The following is a 12,738-nucleotide window of genomic DNA, read 5'->3' on the forward strand; positions in this document are numbered from 1 at the left end:
AATCTTGTGGTGGTTTTGGAGTGTGTGTCTGTGTGTGTGTGTGTGTGTGTCCCATGCTATCCCATGGCAGCTTCTTAAGTCAACATGCTGATAGTTATATCCAGAGGGGCTTGTCACTGGAGTCAGCTAATTAGAGGCATTATGCAAGTGGAAATTAATGAATACATGAACATCTTAAATATAGACTATTTTTATGTTAATGAATACATGAACATCTTAAATCTAGACTATTATCATATTAATGAATACATGAACATCTTAAATCTAGACTGTTTTTATATTAATGAATACATGAACATCTTAAATATAGACTATTTTTATGTTAATGAACACATGAACATCTTAAATATAGACTATTTTTATATTAATGAATACATGAACATCTTAAGTCTAGACCATTATTTTATTGAAACTGCTTTGGCTCCATCAAAAGTGGGGTGCATTTCTCGAAAACATAGTTGTTAGCCTGTTAGCAACTTTGGTAGTTGCCAATGGGAAATTGTATAGCAAACAACAAAGTAGCTAGCATAGTAAGCAACTATCGTTTCGAGAAATGCACCCCAGGATTTGCAGTGCATAAGGAAATTAACACACACACACACACACACATACACACACACACACACACACACGCACGCACGGATACATGTGTGGAGACACGTACGCACGTACGCACGCACGCACGCACGCACGCACGCACGCACGCACGCACATAGCCAAGGTCACATACACGCATAAATGCATATAAAACAGACAATGCGATTGTAATGTTTAAAAGCATTTTAATGACATCGCACATATTTACCAGAGAGAGAGAGAGAGAGAGAGAGAGAGAGGGAGAGAGAGAGAGAGAGAGAGAGGGAGGGAGGAAGGAGGGTAGAGGGGATCTACAGGTGCAGTTTCATACATCATGAGGCTCAGGGCAAGAGTTTTGCATATACACCCAGTTGCCCCGGATACCTCGCAAAAAAGGATACCATTCCTAGTATGTCTTTTTAACTTTATTCGTTTATTTTATTTTTTAGTTATCTGATTGTGCAGTAAAGATGAAAATTCATTCGTTTTTTTCTTTTAGTTTCGGTACAATAGATACAGTGACGGAAGAAATGCACAATATGTATGAAAAGAGCAGAATAATGTAGAAAAAAATATTGAACAGAAAAGAATAACAAAACAATATTAATGCACAGTGCTGAAGCCAACAAGCAAGCAACCATATTTTTTAAAGTCTTATTTCTCCCCCTGTTTTTTGTTTATTTTGAGCTATTATTACATTTATTAAATTCCCAGTAAATGCTTTTTTTAAACTCCCCCCACCCTGCCCTGGCTAACATTGATGCTTTTTTGTTTAAAGTGTTTATAATACAGCTAGCTTTTTATACTCTGTACTATGCTTATTTGAAAACATATATTATGATGCAACCCAGAGGGAATGGCAGTCAACACACATATAAACAATATGGGAAAAGCATTAAAACAAAAGGGAAAAAACAAAAATGTAAAATATATTTATATATATTTAAAAACATTAGTAGGGTTACACGTTTCCCTCTATAGAACATTCTGGAAAGACTGAGATAATATCTTTTGTCTTGCCTCCTTCCACAACCCGAACCTAGGTTAGATTATTATGCCTGTGAAATTGGAGCAAATTGTGAGGTGAAACGTTATCGACCTATCAGCGATAATATGCCATTTTTAAATCTCAGCACGTAGCGTCTAGCTTGAAAGACTATTTGTGAATCATTCATTATATCGTAGCTCTACTGGTAAAATGGACATTTGAATTTGGGTCTGTTTCGACTGGAATTTGTAAATAGAACACCTGTCCCCTCTGTTGTTAAGGAAACAGCTGAGGTTCTATAGAATGTCTATTCAGAATGTCTGTCTGTTTCCACAACAACGATGAAGGGAACAATGTTGCTAAACATCACTGTTGGCAGAAGCCTCAGAAAAATTGAGGAAATGTGTTCAAAACTTCAAGACCCCTTTGGTGATAGACAATTACAAAAAAACGAGTTATCCATAAAATTGTTCCCGAAAAAAATAAAACATTGTAATTCAAGATAATAATAATACTAACAGTAATACAAATCAAAAACCAAAAACGTTAAAAAATCTGGTCCTTAAAACATTTTAAGATGGGCGGTTGCCCCCCAACTCGCTGCTCTTTCAACAGCTCAAATGTTCTTCAGTTTTTACTTCATTTTTATTTCACCTTCACTTTTCATGTTTCCTGTTTATGTTGTTTTTTTGTTAATTTCCTGTTTTCATGTGAACAGTGTTTTCCCGAATTTTAGGTACCCCTTTACATTTTAGGCACAGAGCCCGGTGAGCTCTGGAAGTGTGTGTTCTCAAGCTTGCATGCTGGAACGTCACTGCTGTGGAGATACACTCACGTACATACACACACAAGCAAGAAGTAGAAAACAAACAAACAAATAAACAAACAAAAAAAACGAGAAAAGAGGAGCAGAGTAGAGGAGGAGGAGGAGGAGGAGGAGGAGGAGGAGGAGGTGGTTAGACCGGGCGGGTGGTGTGTATTTGGTGGTGGGTGAAGTGTTTTGTGTAGGAGTAGTAGAACGTGTAGTGAGGGGTAGTTTACAGGTTTTGAAGGTTACAATTTTTTTTGTTCTGACCGGATAAGAAGTGACAGAGACAAAGAGAGAGAGAGAGAACGAGAGAAAAAGCGAGAGATAAAGAGAGCGAAAGAGAAAGTTCTCTTTCTATCTCTTATCATGTTTCTCAAGATCTCACTTCAGCAAGAAGATAACAGGGAACAGGAAGAGAGATAGATGAAGATAGATCTGGAGATAGATAATAGGGGGAGCCTCTACTGCTTCTTCTTGCTGAAGAGAGAGAACGAGAGAACGAGAGAGAGAGAGAGAGAGAGAGAGAGAGAGAGAGAACGAGAGAGAGAGAGAGAGAGAGAGAGAGAGAGAGAGAGAGAGAGAGAGAATAGCAAGAGTTAGATAGATAGTCAGGGGGAGCTTCCACTACTCCTGTCTTCTTACTGAAGAGCAAGAGAGAGGGAGAGATAGAGAAGATAGATAGATAGTCAGAGGCTGAGAGATAGATAGATAGTCAGGGGGAGCTTCCACTACTCCTTTCTTCTTACTGAAGAGCGAGAGAGAGGGAGAGATAGAGAAGATAGATAGATAGTCGGGGGGTTAGTCTCCATTGCACTCCTCCGCTACTACATCTACTTCTTCTTGCTGAAGATGCTGAATCGCTTCTCCTTCTCCTTCTCCTTGTCCTTCTCCCGCTTGCCCGGGCTGGACTCGGTTGTCATGGAGACGGAGGCGGGCAGGGTGTGGGCGCGGCTGCTGGCGGGCGTGCTCTGGTTGCTAGGCGGCGAGATCTCCGACTTGTTGTCCGAGGAGGCCGAGCCCGAGCCGGAGCTCACGCTGGCGTTCTGGATGGCCTGGATCCACGTGTTCATCTCCTCCTGTGATGGACAAGGAAGACAAAAAAAGTGAGAACTCTCTCTCTCGTTCTCTCTCTCTCTCTCTCTCTCTCTCTCTCTCTCTCTCTCTCTCTCTCTCTCTCTCTCTCTCTCTCTCTTCATCTCCTCCTGGTGGACAAAGAGGTGGAGAAGAAGAGGTCATGGCAAGGTCAAATTTGTCTCTCTCTCTCTCTCTCTCTCTCTCTCTCTCTCTTTCTCTCTCTCTCGTGCTCTCTCTCTCTCTCTCTCTCTCTCTCTCTCTCTCTCTCTCTCTCTCTCTCTATTTTTTGCATCCACATCTTCATCTGGAGCAGAGTAGAAGAGGTGATATTAAAAACATATCAAAACGGGTTTTAAAAAATTCAGCTATGCACTGAGCGAGGCACTCAAACAAGACAAAGGCACGTGCACCACCTTCACCTGTTGTGTTGTGCTGGATACATGGATTCTCTGTGTAGTACCAAACAAATAAGCATCTGTAATGCACTTGATGAGGACACACTGTATGGTTTGGGTGTCAGAAAAGCAAATGACCATGATCGCAATAATCCAAAAAAGTCAGAGAATGCACATCAGTAGCACAGGTGCTTTGCTGTAGGGGTTTGGCTCGCTAGGCTACATTTTCCATTGTTGAGACCATGTGACTGATGATCTGTTTAAGTCAAGACTCATTGATGAATAGATAGGCCTATGCTTAGGATGACCTCTGATGTAAATAGTTGTAAATATTGTCCAGCCCTATTGTAGTGAATGAGGCTTTGGGAAAGGTGCCCCCTGGTGCACCAGATGGATGAAGTCTTTTGTAGTGCTCTTAGCAACATAATAGAAATAGCTTGTGATATGAAATGAAGCCTTTTGGCTAAATAAGTAAATGGTTACCATGGTTATCTCTGGTTACCATGCAAGTACATATAGTGACTGACATGGTAACCAGAGGAGTGAAAAAGTAAAACCAGAAAAAAAAAGAAAAGAAACACAGCTTCCCTCCAGCACAGTAACCAGTAGGGCTGTGTACCTGTCTTACTATCACCTGCGGTGAGTTTTTTAGTTTTTAGGTTTTTTTGTGTTTTTCAGTAACAGCACCGTCTATCGACATGTACTTCCTTAGGTACCATGGAGTAAATGATCTAACAGCTATGTAATATCATGTGCTAGTGTTGTACTTACACCATGAATTTACTTTGACTTTTGACATCACTGATAGTAACTGACGGTGCACATGGCTAACATGGGTTACATGTGTATGTCCTCTCTGTGTGTGCTTTTATGTGCTCTGACATGCTCCTCTGTCCAAAGGTGTTCGGGCAGGCTACTGCAGGCCGTGATGCAACAGCTTGAAAGAGAGAGAGAGAGAGAGAGAGAGAAACAGAGAGAGAGAGAGAGAAACAGAGAGAGAGAGACAGAGAGAGAGAGAGAGAGAGAGAGAGAGAGGACAAGCGTAGGAGGCGGCCGATCGATCGCTATGTCCAGGGCCGGATTAAGATAGCCTCTAGGGGCCCCTAGGCTACAGGTTGCTGTGGACCCCCCACACCCCCCGAAACGCAAATATCACAATAAATGTACATACACATTGTCATAATTATGAGCTAGGAATTAAGGATAACATGTCCAACCAACCTACCAATGTTACGTAACATGAAAGATTTTTTTTTTTCAATACCACATCCTATCAAAATTCAGCTATTTTTCACTTGTGGCCAATCGGGGGGGGGGTGGGGGGGGGGGGGGGGGGGGGGGGGGGGGGGGGGGGGGGGGGGGGGGGGGGGGGCTAGGCTGCTGCCATATCTAGCTTGTGCGTTATTCCGGCCCTGGCTGTCTGTTGCACACAGCAACGGTGTTCTGGGTAAGACAGGGTGGGTGGGGCGGTGTAGCATGTCTCTGACCATGATGATGATGAAAAGGGTAAGAAATCAGCGTGTCGCCATTCATGTGGCTTTCCCCTTTTACTGCTACCACATAGCTAACGACAAGCAGTGTTGCCAGATTGGGCGGTTTTAGGATGGCTGTCTGCGGGTAAAAACAGCATTTAGCAGAAAAAAAAAACAATTTTGGCCATAGAAATCAATGATATTGGGCGGGATTTATTGCTTCCAGGCGGGTTTTGAGCGTTTTTTTTTTGGGGCTGGAAATAATCAGCCTCATCTGGCAACCCTGACGACAAGGTGTCTGTCTGTGTGTCGAAATGGTGTAGTATGCGTGGGGATGACAAGAAATACATTATCCAATGAAATGAGTCACTCCTCTCCTCTTCTCGTTGTCTTTGTCTTTCTTTCAATCCCCCTCTCTCACTCCCACTCACTCACCGCTTCATTCTCTCTCTCTCTCTCTCTCTCTCTCTCTCTCTCTCTCTCTCTCTCTCTCCATCCCACTCCCCTCATCAGCTAATTAATTAGCTTCACTGAGCCTCCATCTGGCTTTTGTAAAAGAGAGAGAGAGAGAGAGAGAGAGAGAGAGAGAGAGAGAGAGAGAGAGAGAGAGAGAGAGAGAGAGAGAGAGTCTGTAACGTGTCTGTATCTTTCTACATCCCACTCTCAGCTAAACGAGAGTCAGATTTATTGGTCTGCATTGCAGGAGAGTGAGGTCATGTCTGATTGAGGTGCTAGTAGGCTAAAAGCTAAGAGCTACGAACACCGCACTTGCACCACACTCTATGGCCACAAGGGGGCAGATTGGAGTGGCTGGCTGACTGGCTGGCTGAGTGATGCTGCTGCTTCCATTTGCACTAAGTAGCTGGGTCATGAAACAATTACATAATGTGGCATAAGAATAACAGTGGCATAAAATGACAATAGAACAGAGGTCTGACTCTTGATTTTTAATGTCATACTTACTGATCTATTTTTTTCTTGTTTCCTTTTTCATACTGGCTTGCTTATGTGCAGTTAGCAGTTTTCTAAGAAGCCCCTGAAATGTCATATGATGTAACTGTTTCCTTGTTTCCCTCCAACCTCCCTGCCATTCATTTGCTTGCATAGGGTTAATACTTTTGCAAAGTAGCCAGGCAACTCTCCATTAAAAAAAAAACAATATATGAGAACTGTACATGTGCTTGAATGTGAATTCAATGAACAGTGACTTACATCATCTTTGGCTTGGAAGAGATACTCGTTGCCGTCTGTAACCCTGCAAAAACACAATGAAAGACAGGTTGACATTAGGACAAAATGTTACCACTTCTCCGGCCCAAAAGAGTTGGTTCTCATAAGCTCAGTGGTTCCCTTCTTTTTTTTGGACTTCAGAATATTTTCGTGACACCTATTCTAGGGTGTATTTTATTAACAGCCTTTGACACGTTGGGGCTGGATCTCTGGAGGCTTCTTGAGCTTGAAGACATGCTAGTTCTTGGAGTGGCAATAAACAGCACTCTATCCTATCCTATCCTATTCTGTTCTCGTCTCTTCTGTTCTATTCTATCCTATTCTGTTCTAATGTATTCTATTCTATTCTATTCTATTCTATTCTGTTCTGTTCTGTTCTGTTCTGTTCTCGTCTCTTCTGTTCTATTCTATCCTATTCTGTTCTAATGTATTCTATTCTATTCTACTCTATTCTACTCTATTCTATTCCATTCTATTCTATTCTGTTCTGTTCTGTGCTATTCTATTCTATTCTATTCTATTCTATTCTATTCTATTCTATTCTACTCTACTCTACTCTATTCTATTCTACTCTATTCTATTCTATTTCATTCTATTCTATTCTATTCTATTCTATTCTATTCTATTCTATTCTATTCTATTCTATTCTATTCTGTTCTGTTCTGTTCTGTTCTGTGCTATTCAGACTGAGAGGAGCTGCTTACTTGAGTTTGTAGACGTGCTTCTTCTTCTTGTATTCGGAGGCCACCTCGCAGGAGGCGTCCCTCAGGCTGATGGGGATCTGGTTGTGGTAGGGGATGCCCTGGGTGGCACTCTTGTTGTCCTTGTAGAAGCCCATCTCGTGGTTGTTGATCACGCAGTACACGTTATGCCAAGACCTGCGGAGGAACACGGAGAGGTGATGAGGACCCAGGCCGGGACACGAGGAAAGTAGTATGAGTGAAATTACAGTAAAGGGACACTGTGCAGGAAATGGTCAAAAAAGATACTGCAACTATGCTGCTCATTGAAACTGAGCTGCCCATTGCAAAATTTGATCTTCACATGAAAGTTTACTAAGTAATAAACACATATTTTCTTGTATGGTCCAAGTACAGTGATTTTTGCAGCTAAAAATGGCTATTTTTGGAAATTCAAAATGGCGGACCATGGAGAAGATCCCCCTTTTCATGTATGAGAAGTGCAATTTTTCCTGTCATAATGAATACTTAGGATTTGATGCTGGTGGTAAATATTCATGAAAAAGGTAACATTAGTGAATGGGCAGCATGAATTCTGGAAATAAACAACTAAAAATCTCACACAGTGTCCCTTTAATCCAGGGTTGTCAAACTCAAATTGACCGAGGGCCAAAATCAAAATATGGAACGAAGTCGAGGGCCGAACTCAAGATTATTTGTTAATAAATGGACTAAAATCCTGCAGGCACGCACTTAATACTCATAGTTTAATTTCACACACACTGGCACATATTGTATTGCATAGGAGTGTGAGGTGTGTCATTGGCCTGGGCCCGCTCATACTTCTGAGAAACACCAAATTTCATGTTCAAGTCTTGGTAAACTGTACATTAATGATGTATGAGGGCCAACTGTAATACACATTTGAAATGATCTCGCGGGCGAATAAAAAGATTCCCCGGGCCAGATTTGTCCCCCGGGCCTGAGTTTGACACCCCTGCTTTAAGGGAATGAAAGGAATGATATTCGCAGTTCAGTGATTCAATCTACTGTGTGCCAATGTGTTGCAATAAAGAATGATGGAATGGAATCATGGAATCATGGCCTTCTTGTGCTGTTTTTTTTTAACTGGGTTAATACTGTGGTGAATGTTCAGACCTGCAAACTCGTCAAAGAAAAAAAGGTGACAGTGTACAGCGGGGGTTCTATTTCTATTCACTTGAATGACCTAATTGGCCGGGAAAAAGGTTACTGTCACCAAAAGGTGACGAGTTTGCAGGTATGAATGTCATAGAGTCGTCTAGCCCAGTGTTTCCCAACCAGGGGTACGTGTACCACTAGGGGTGCGCGAGCACACTGCAGGGGCTACTTGGAAAAATGCTTTTATTATAACAAATGTATGGAGCAGTCACATCAGGACAGAGAAAACAATATAGAACATGAATTAGGGGGTACTCGTGGCACAACTAAGAGGCTTAGGGGGTACGCGAGACAAAAAAGGTTGGGAAACACTGGTCTAGCCGTACCTGTTGGAGGCCTTCTTGTTGTGTCCCTCGAACTCGTGCTTGCGGTGCAGCAGGCCCTCCAGCTGGGCCGGGGAGGGCGACGAAGGGTCCTGGGCCTTGGCGGGCAGCGTGGAGGAGGACTGGCTGCCCTTGGGCCGCCTGCCGGAGGTGGGGGAGGGCAGCGGGCTTGGCTCCTTGGAGCTACGCTCCGCCACGCCGTTCACGATCTCCCCTCCGACGTCCACGCCGTCCTGGAGAGGAGAGGAGAGGAGAGGAGAGGAGAGGAGAGGGGGATGATGGGGGGAGGAGGGAGAGAGAGAGAGGGAGGGAGGGGAGAGATGGAAAGTAAAGAGGGGACAGACAGAGAGGGGGAGGGGTAATGAGAGAGAGAGAGAGAGAGAGAGAGAGAGAGAGAGAGAGAGAGAGAGAGAGAGAGAGAGAGAGAGAGAGAGAGAGAAAGAAAGAGGTGGGATAGGGAGATAGAAATATGGAAGGAAAGGGAAAGAAATGGACAGAGGAACAGAAAGGTGGAGAGAGAGAGAGATTAGGGAGAGAAACATGGAAGAGGGAAGGAGGGAGAGTGGGAGGGAAGATGAGGAGAGAGGGGTGTATAGATGGTTGATGGGGGGGGTAGAGACAGAGGGTGAGAAGGTGAGAGAAGATGGGAGAGAAGATGACAGCACACAGGCGCGGGTTGAGGGGGGGTGTAGACGTTAGGGAGTGTGTAGAGATGGTTGAGGGTGATAGTGAGACAGTGGGAAATAAAAAGATGCAGAGAGACGTGGGAGAAGAAGATAAGAAAAGAGCGAGACAGAGAGAAGACAGCAGGCAAGACAGGGAAAATAGAAACAGAGAAGAAAAGAGAGAGAGAGAGAGAGAGAGAGATAAGAGTAGAGAGAGAGAGAGGAGGGATAAAAAGAATACATTAAAATAATATTGATGTTACTGTCCTATGTTTACACACAGTGGAGATAAGATAAAGTGCATACATATTCATGCGAGGCAGACACACACAGGGGTAGGTTCTGAATAATAGTGTTTTGTCTATGTAGCCATAAAGGTCAAACAGAGGCTAAACTGGAGGCTGGAAGCAAAAAGGTCACAGACATGATGAAAGGTCATGAGTCTGCGGTCTGGATGCGGGTACTGATGCTGTACTCTTAAAGGGGTATGCCACTATTTTGGGGCTGAATACAGTTAAAATCGTTGGCCAGGGTTTATAAAGGTGGTAAAGTGCCTTATTTTTCATGTAAGCCGTTGTCTTGCTTTAAGACAAGTTAAAAGAAGGAGCATGTCGCTAAGGTAGTGAAAGTCAATGGATCCATGTAGCATTGTAGCATGCTACACTGATCCATTGACTTTCACTAGCTTAGCGACACATTCCCTCTTTTAACTTGTCTTAAAGCAAAACAACGCTTAACATGAAAAATAAGATACTTTACCACCTTTATAAACCCCAGCCAACTATTTTAACTGTATTAAGCCCCAAAATAGTGGCATACCCCTTTAATGGGAGTCGAGTAATGATGTGCCACAATATCAATTTAAAAAAGTGTTTCATAGATTTACGGTAGGGATGATTGTCAACACATATGCTGCTGACAGTGAAAAGGACAATAAGTACATGTTCTAATAAAGAAATGTAAAGAAGTAAATGTCACATTAGGTCTAAAAAATGTCACATTAGGTCTAAAAAACTAAACAGGAAATGTATGTTGGGAATTGCACAGTTACTGCCATCTATGTTGTACAGTACTGACCACTGCTATTACGGACCACTGCTATTGCTGCAATACTATAAATGTAAAATAAATCCATCTCAAAACACCAGCTTTAGGAAATGAACAGGCGCAACCACATGCAGAAAGAGATACAGAGAGATAGCCACGATATGAGGCGCACCACTTCACACATGAAAACCAAAACAGATGCTTTGGAGAGAATCCTGACCTACTGTAACCTCAGTCAGACTTAAAAGAACCACACAGAAAGTCTTGAAAGCATACACAAAGTCTGAAAGCACTGAAGATTGAAAAGAACCACATCAAGTCTCAAAAGGACCTCACTCACACTTAACAGAACCAGACAGAAAGTCTTTAAGGAAGCACACAAAAGTCTGACCGGACAGAAGACTTGCATGAAACACATTAAGTCTTGAAAGAACCACACACAGGGTGTTTCTCAAAGTGAAGTGTTCTAGTCTTGCTAGGATGAGTAACATCCATTTGTCCAAGCTGTATCCAATTATGAATCACACTTAGAACTAGCTATTGAATAGTCTTTGGTGAACTCGTCCTAGCATGGCTAGCACATTGCCCTTTGAGAAATACCCAATGTCCTCAAGGAACCACACTCTAGTCTTATGGGAACCACACAAGAGATCACTCCTTACTGTGTACATTACCCTCTTACTGCATATACCACTGTGTTGTCCAGAGCACAGTTCCTCCTTTCATGTCGACTTCAAGTGCAGCTGTTCTTATTCCCCGATGCCACAAACAAAATCCAACTACCGTCCTAAATGATAACACTAAGCCCTGTGATCATACTGTTCATACTGCTGTGTAGGGCAGTGTTTCTCAAACTTTTTCAGGCCAAGGATCACTTTGCCTCCCCACAGATGTTCAGGGACCACCTGTCAACTGAATCGACAGTTGACGGGTGCTAATTTGACACTGCTGATTTCAATGCAGATCACTTTCTTTTGATTCACATTACAAGTCTATCATGTTGTGGTGGAAATATGACAGCTATGCATGGCTTTGAAATAATGTCACAAATATAGCCTACTGCTAGCTTGTCTTGGAAAAGTAGAAATCCCCTCGCAGACCACCTGAGCTTTGTTGCGGACCACCAGTGGTCCCCGGACCACACTTTGAGAATCACTGGTATAGGCAGTATGAATGAAGGGTTACTGAGATAAATACTGAGACACTCCATCACCCAATACTAGTCTAACACCTACCAACAAAAATGCAAATAAATGGGCTAGGCCTGATTCATCATGTTGATAAAGTTAGAGGTCTTCCTGACAGAGAGATGTCTTGTTTTGAAAAGCAAATTAATCCACAATTAATGAATTAGTCATGACATAACAAACAAAAATAACAGACATAGCATAGCTTGTGACATACAAGACAAACAATATGACTTTTCGTGTTAGTGAGTATGACAAATCTTTTGAAGTGATTAGTAATTTTTTTCTATGTTAGTGATATTGGAACACCAACATTGTGATAGCAAAAGCCCCAAAATGGGTAACAGAAATGATCATTCCACAAACAGAAATAAAAATATCTAAATTCTCTTATATCAAATATCCATTCCTTTACATTTGAGTCAACCAGGTTACTGTGACAAAGGAACTAATGCTTTGGTAATGTCTCGGTTTGTTTTCATTGACTGAAAAACTGTATTGAAAGTCAGTGAGGTCTTTCAGAATGACAAGGCAAAGTTGCTCTAGTTCAGCTTTTGTTAGAGGTTAGTATACAAGCAGATACAGTCACCCAGTCTCTGTCTAAAGTCCAAAACTACAACTAGTAATTTCGAACGCGACAGCACAACTAATTTCATAGGCCTGTACTTAACTACACTCCACACTGTTCTTACTTGCAAATCTTGGTCAGACACATAAAAAACACTAAAAAACACTAAATCTAGATTGAAAGAGCAAAAGACATTCCACAAAAGACATCTTCACAACATCTGCAACTACACTGATGGCTGATCTTTTTCAACTGTTAGTGGTCAACAAAATGCGATGTCATCCTGTACAAATGTAAACCTTAGAACAAACAACAAATCTTTGTGGGGCATGCTTGCTTCCATACAAATCAACCTCAGTGATCGGGCAAATTAAATAAATGTAAGAAAACTTATTCGTCAAAGTAATTATAGTAAAAGTAATTATAAAGTAAAAAGTATGGGACAAAATATTAGAGGCCAGGTGCAGTCTATGTGTGGCCCTTAAATAGTTTCTGATTGTGTGATGGGGCCCTCCTGGCCCCCCT

General features: G+C 42.2%; 1 protein-coding gene across 1 annotated transcript in view; it reads right to left on the reverse strand.

The window, feature by feature from the left end:
• Positions 1-762: 762 nt before the first annotated feature.
• The window catches only part of sptbn1 (spectrin, beta, non-erythrocytic 1), a 248,404-nt gene continuing 236,428 nt past the window's right edge, over positions 763-12,738 (reverse strand). The window contains exons 37-40 of the mRNA XM_063197311.1: positions 8,750-8,979; positions 7,248-7,421; positions 6,526-6,568; positions 763-3,448 (exon numbers count right to left, since the gene is read on the reverse strand). Of these exons, the coding sequence (XP_063053381.1) occupies positions 3,203-3,448; positions 6,526-6,568; positions 7,248-7,421; positions 8,750-8,979 (693 nt within the window). The 3' untranslated portion in view covers positions 763-3,202. The remainder of the gene's footprint in view (positions 3,449-6,525; positions 6,569-7,247; positions 7,422-8,749; positions 8,980-12,738) is intronic.

This window comes from Engraulis encrasicolus, chromosome 1 (assembly GCF_034702125.1).
Source record: "Engraulis encrasicolus isolate BLACKSEA-1 chromosome 1, IST_EnEncr_1.0, whole genome shotgun sequence".
NCBI lineage: Eukaryota > Metazoa > Chordata > Actinopteri > Clupeiformes > Engraulidae > Engraulis > Engraulis encrasicolus.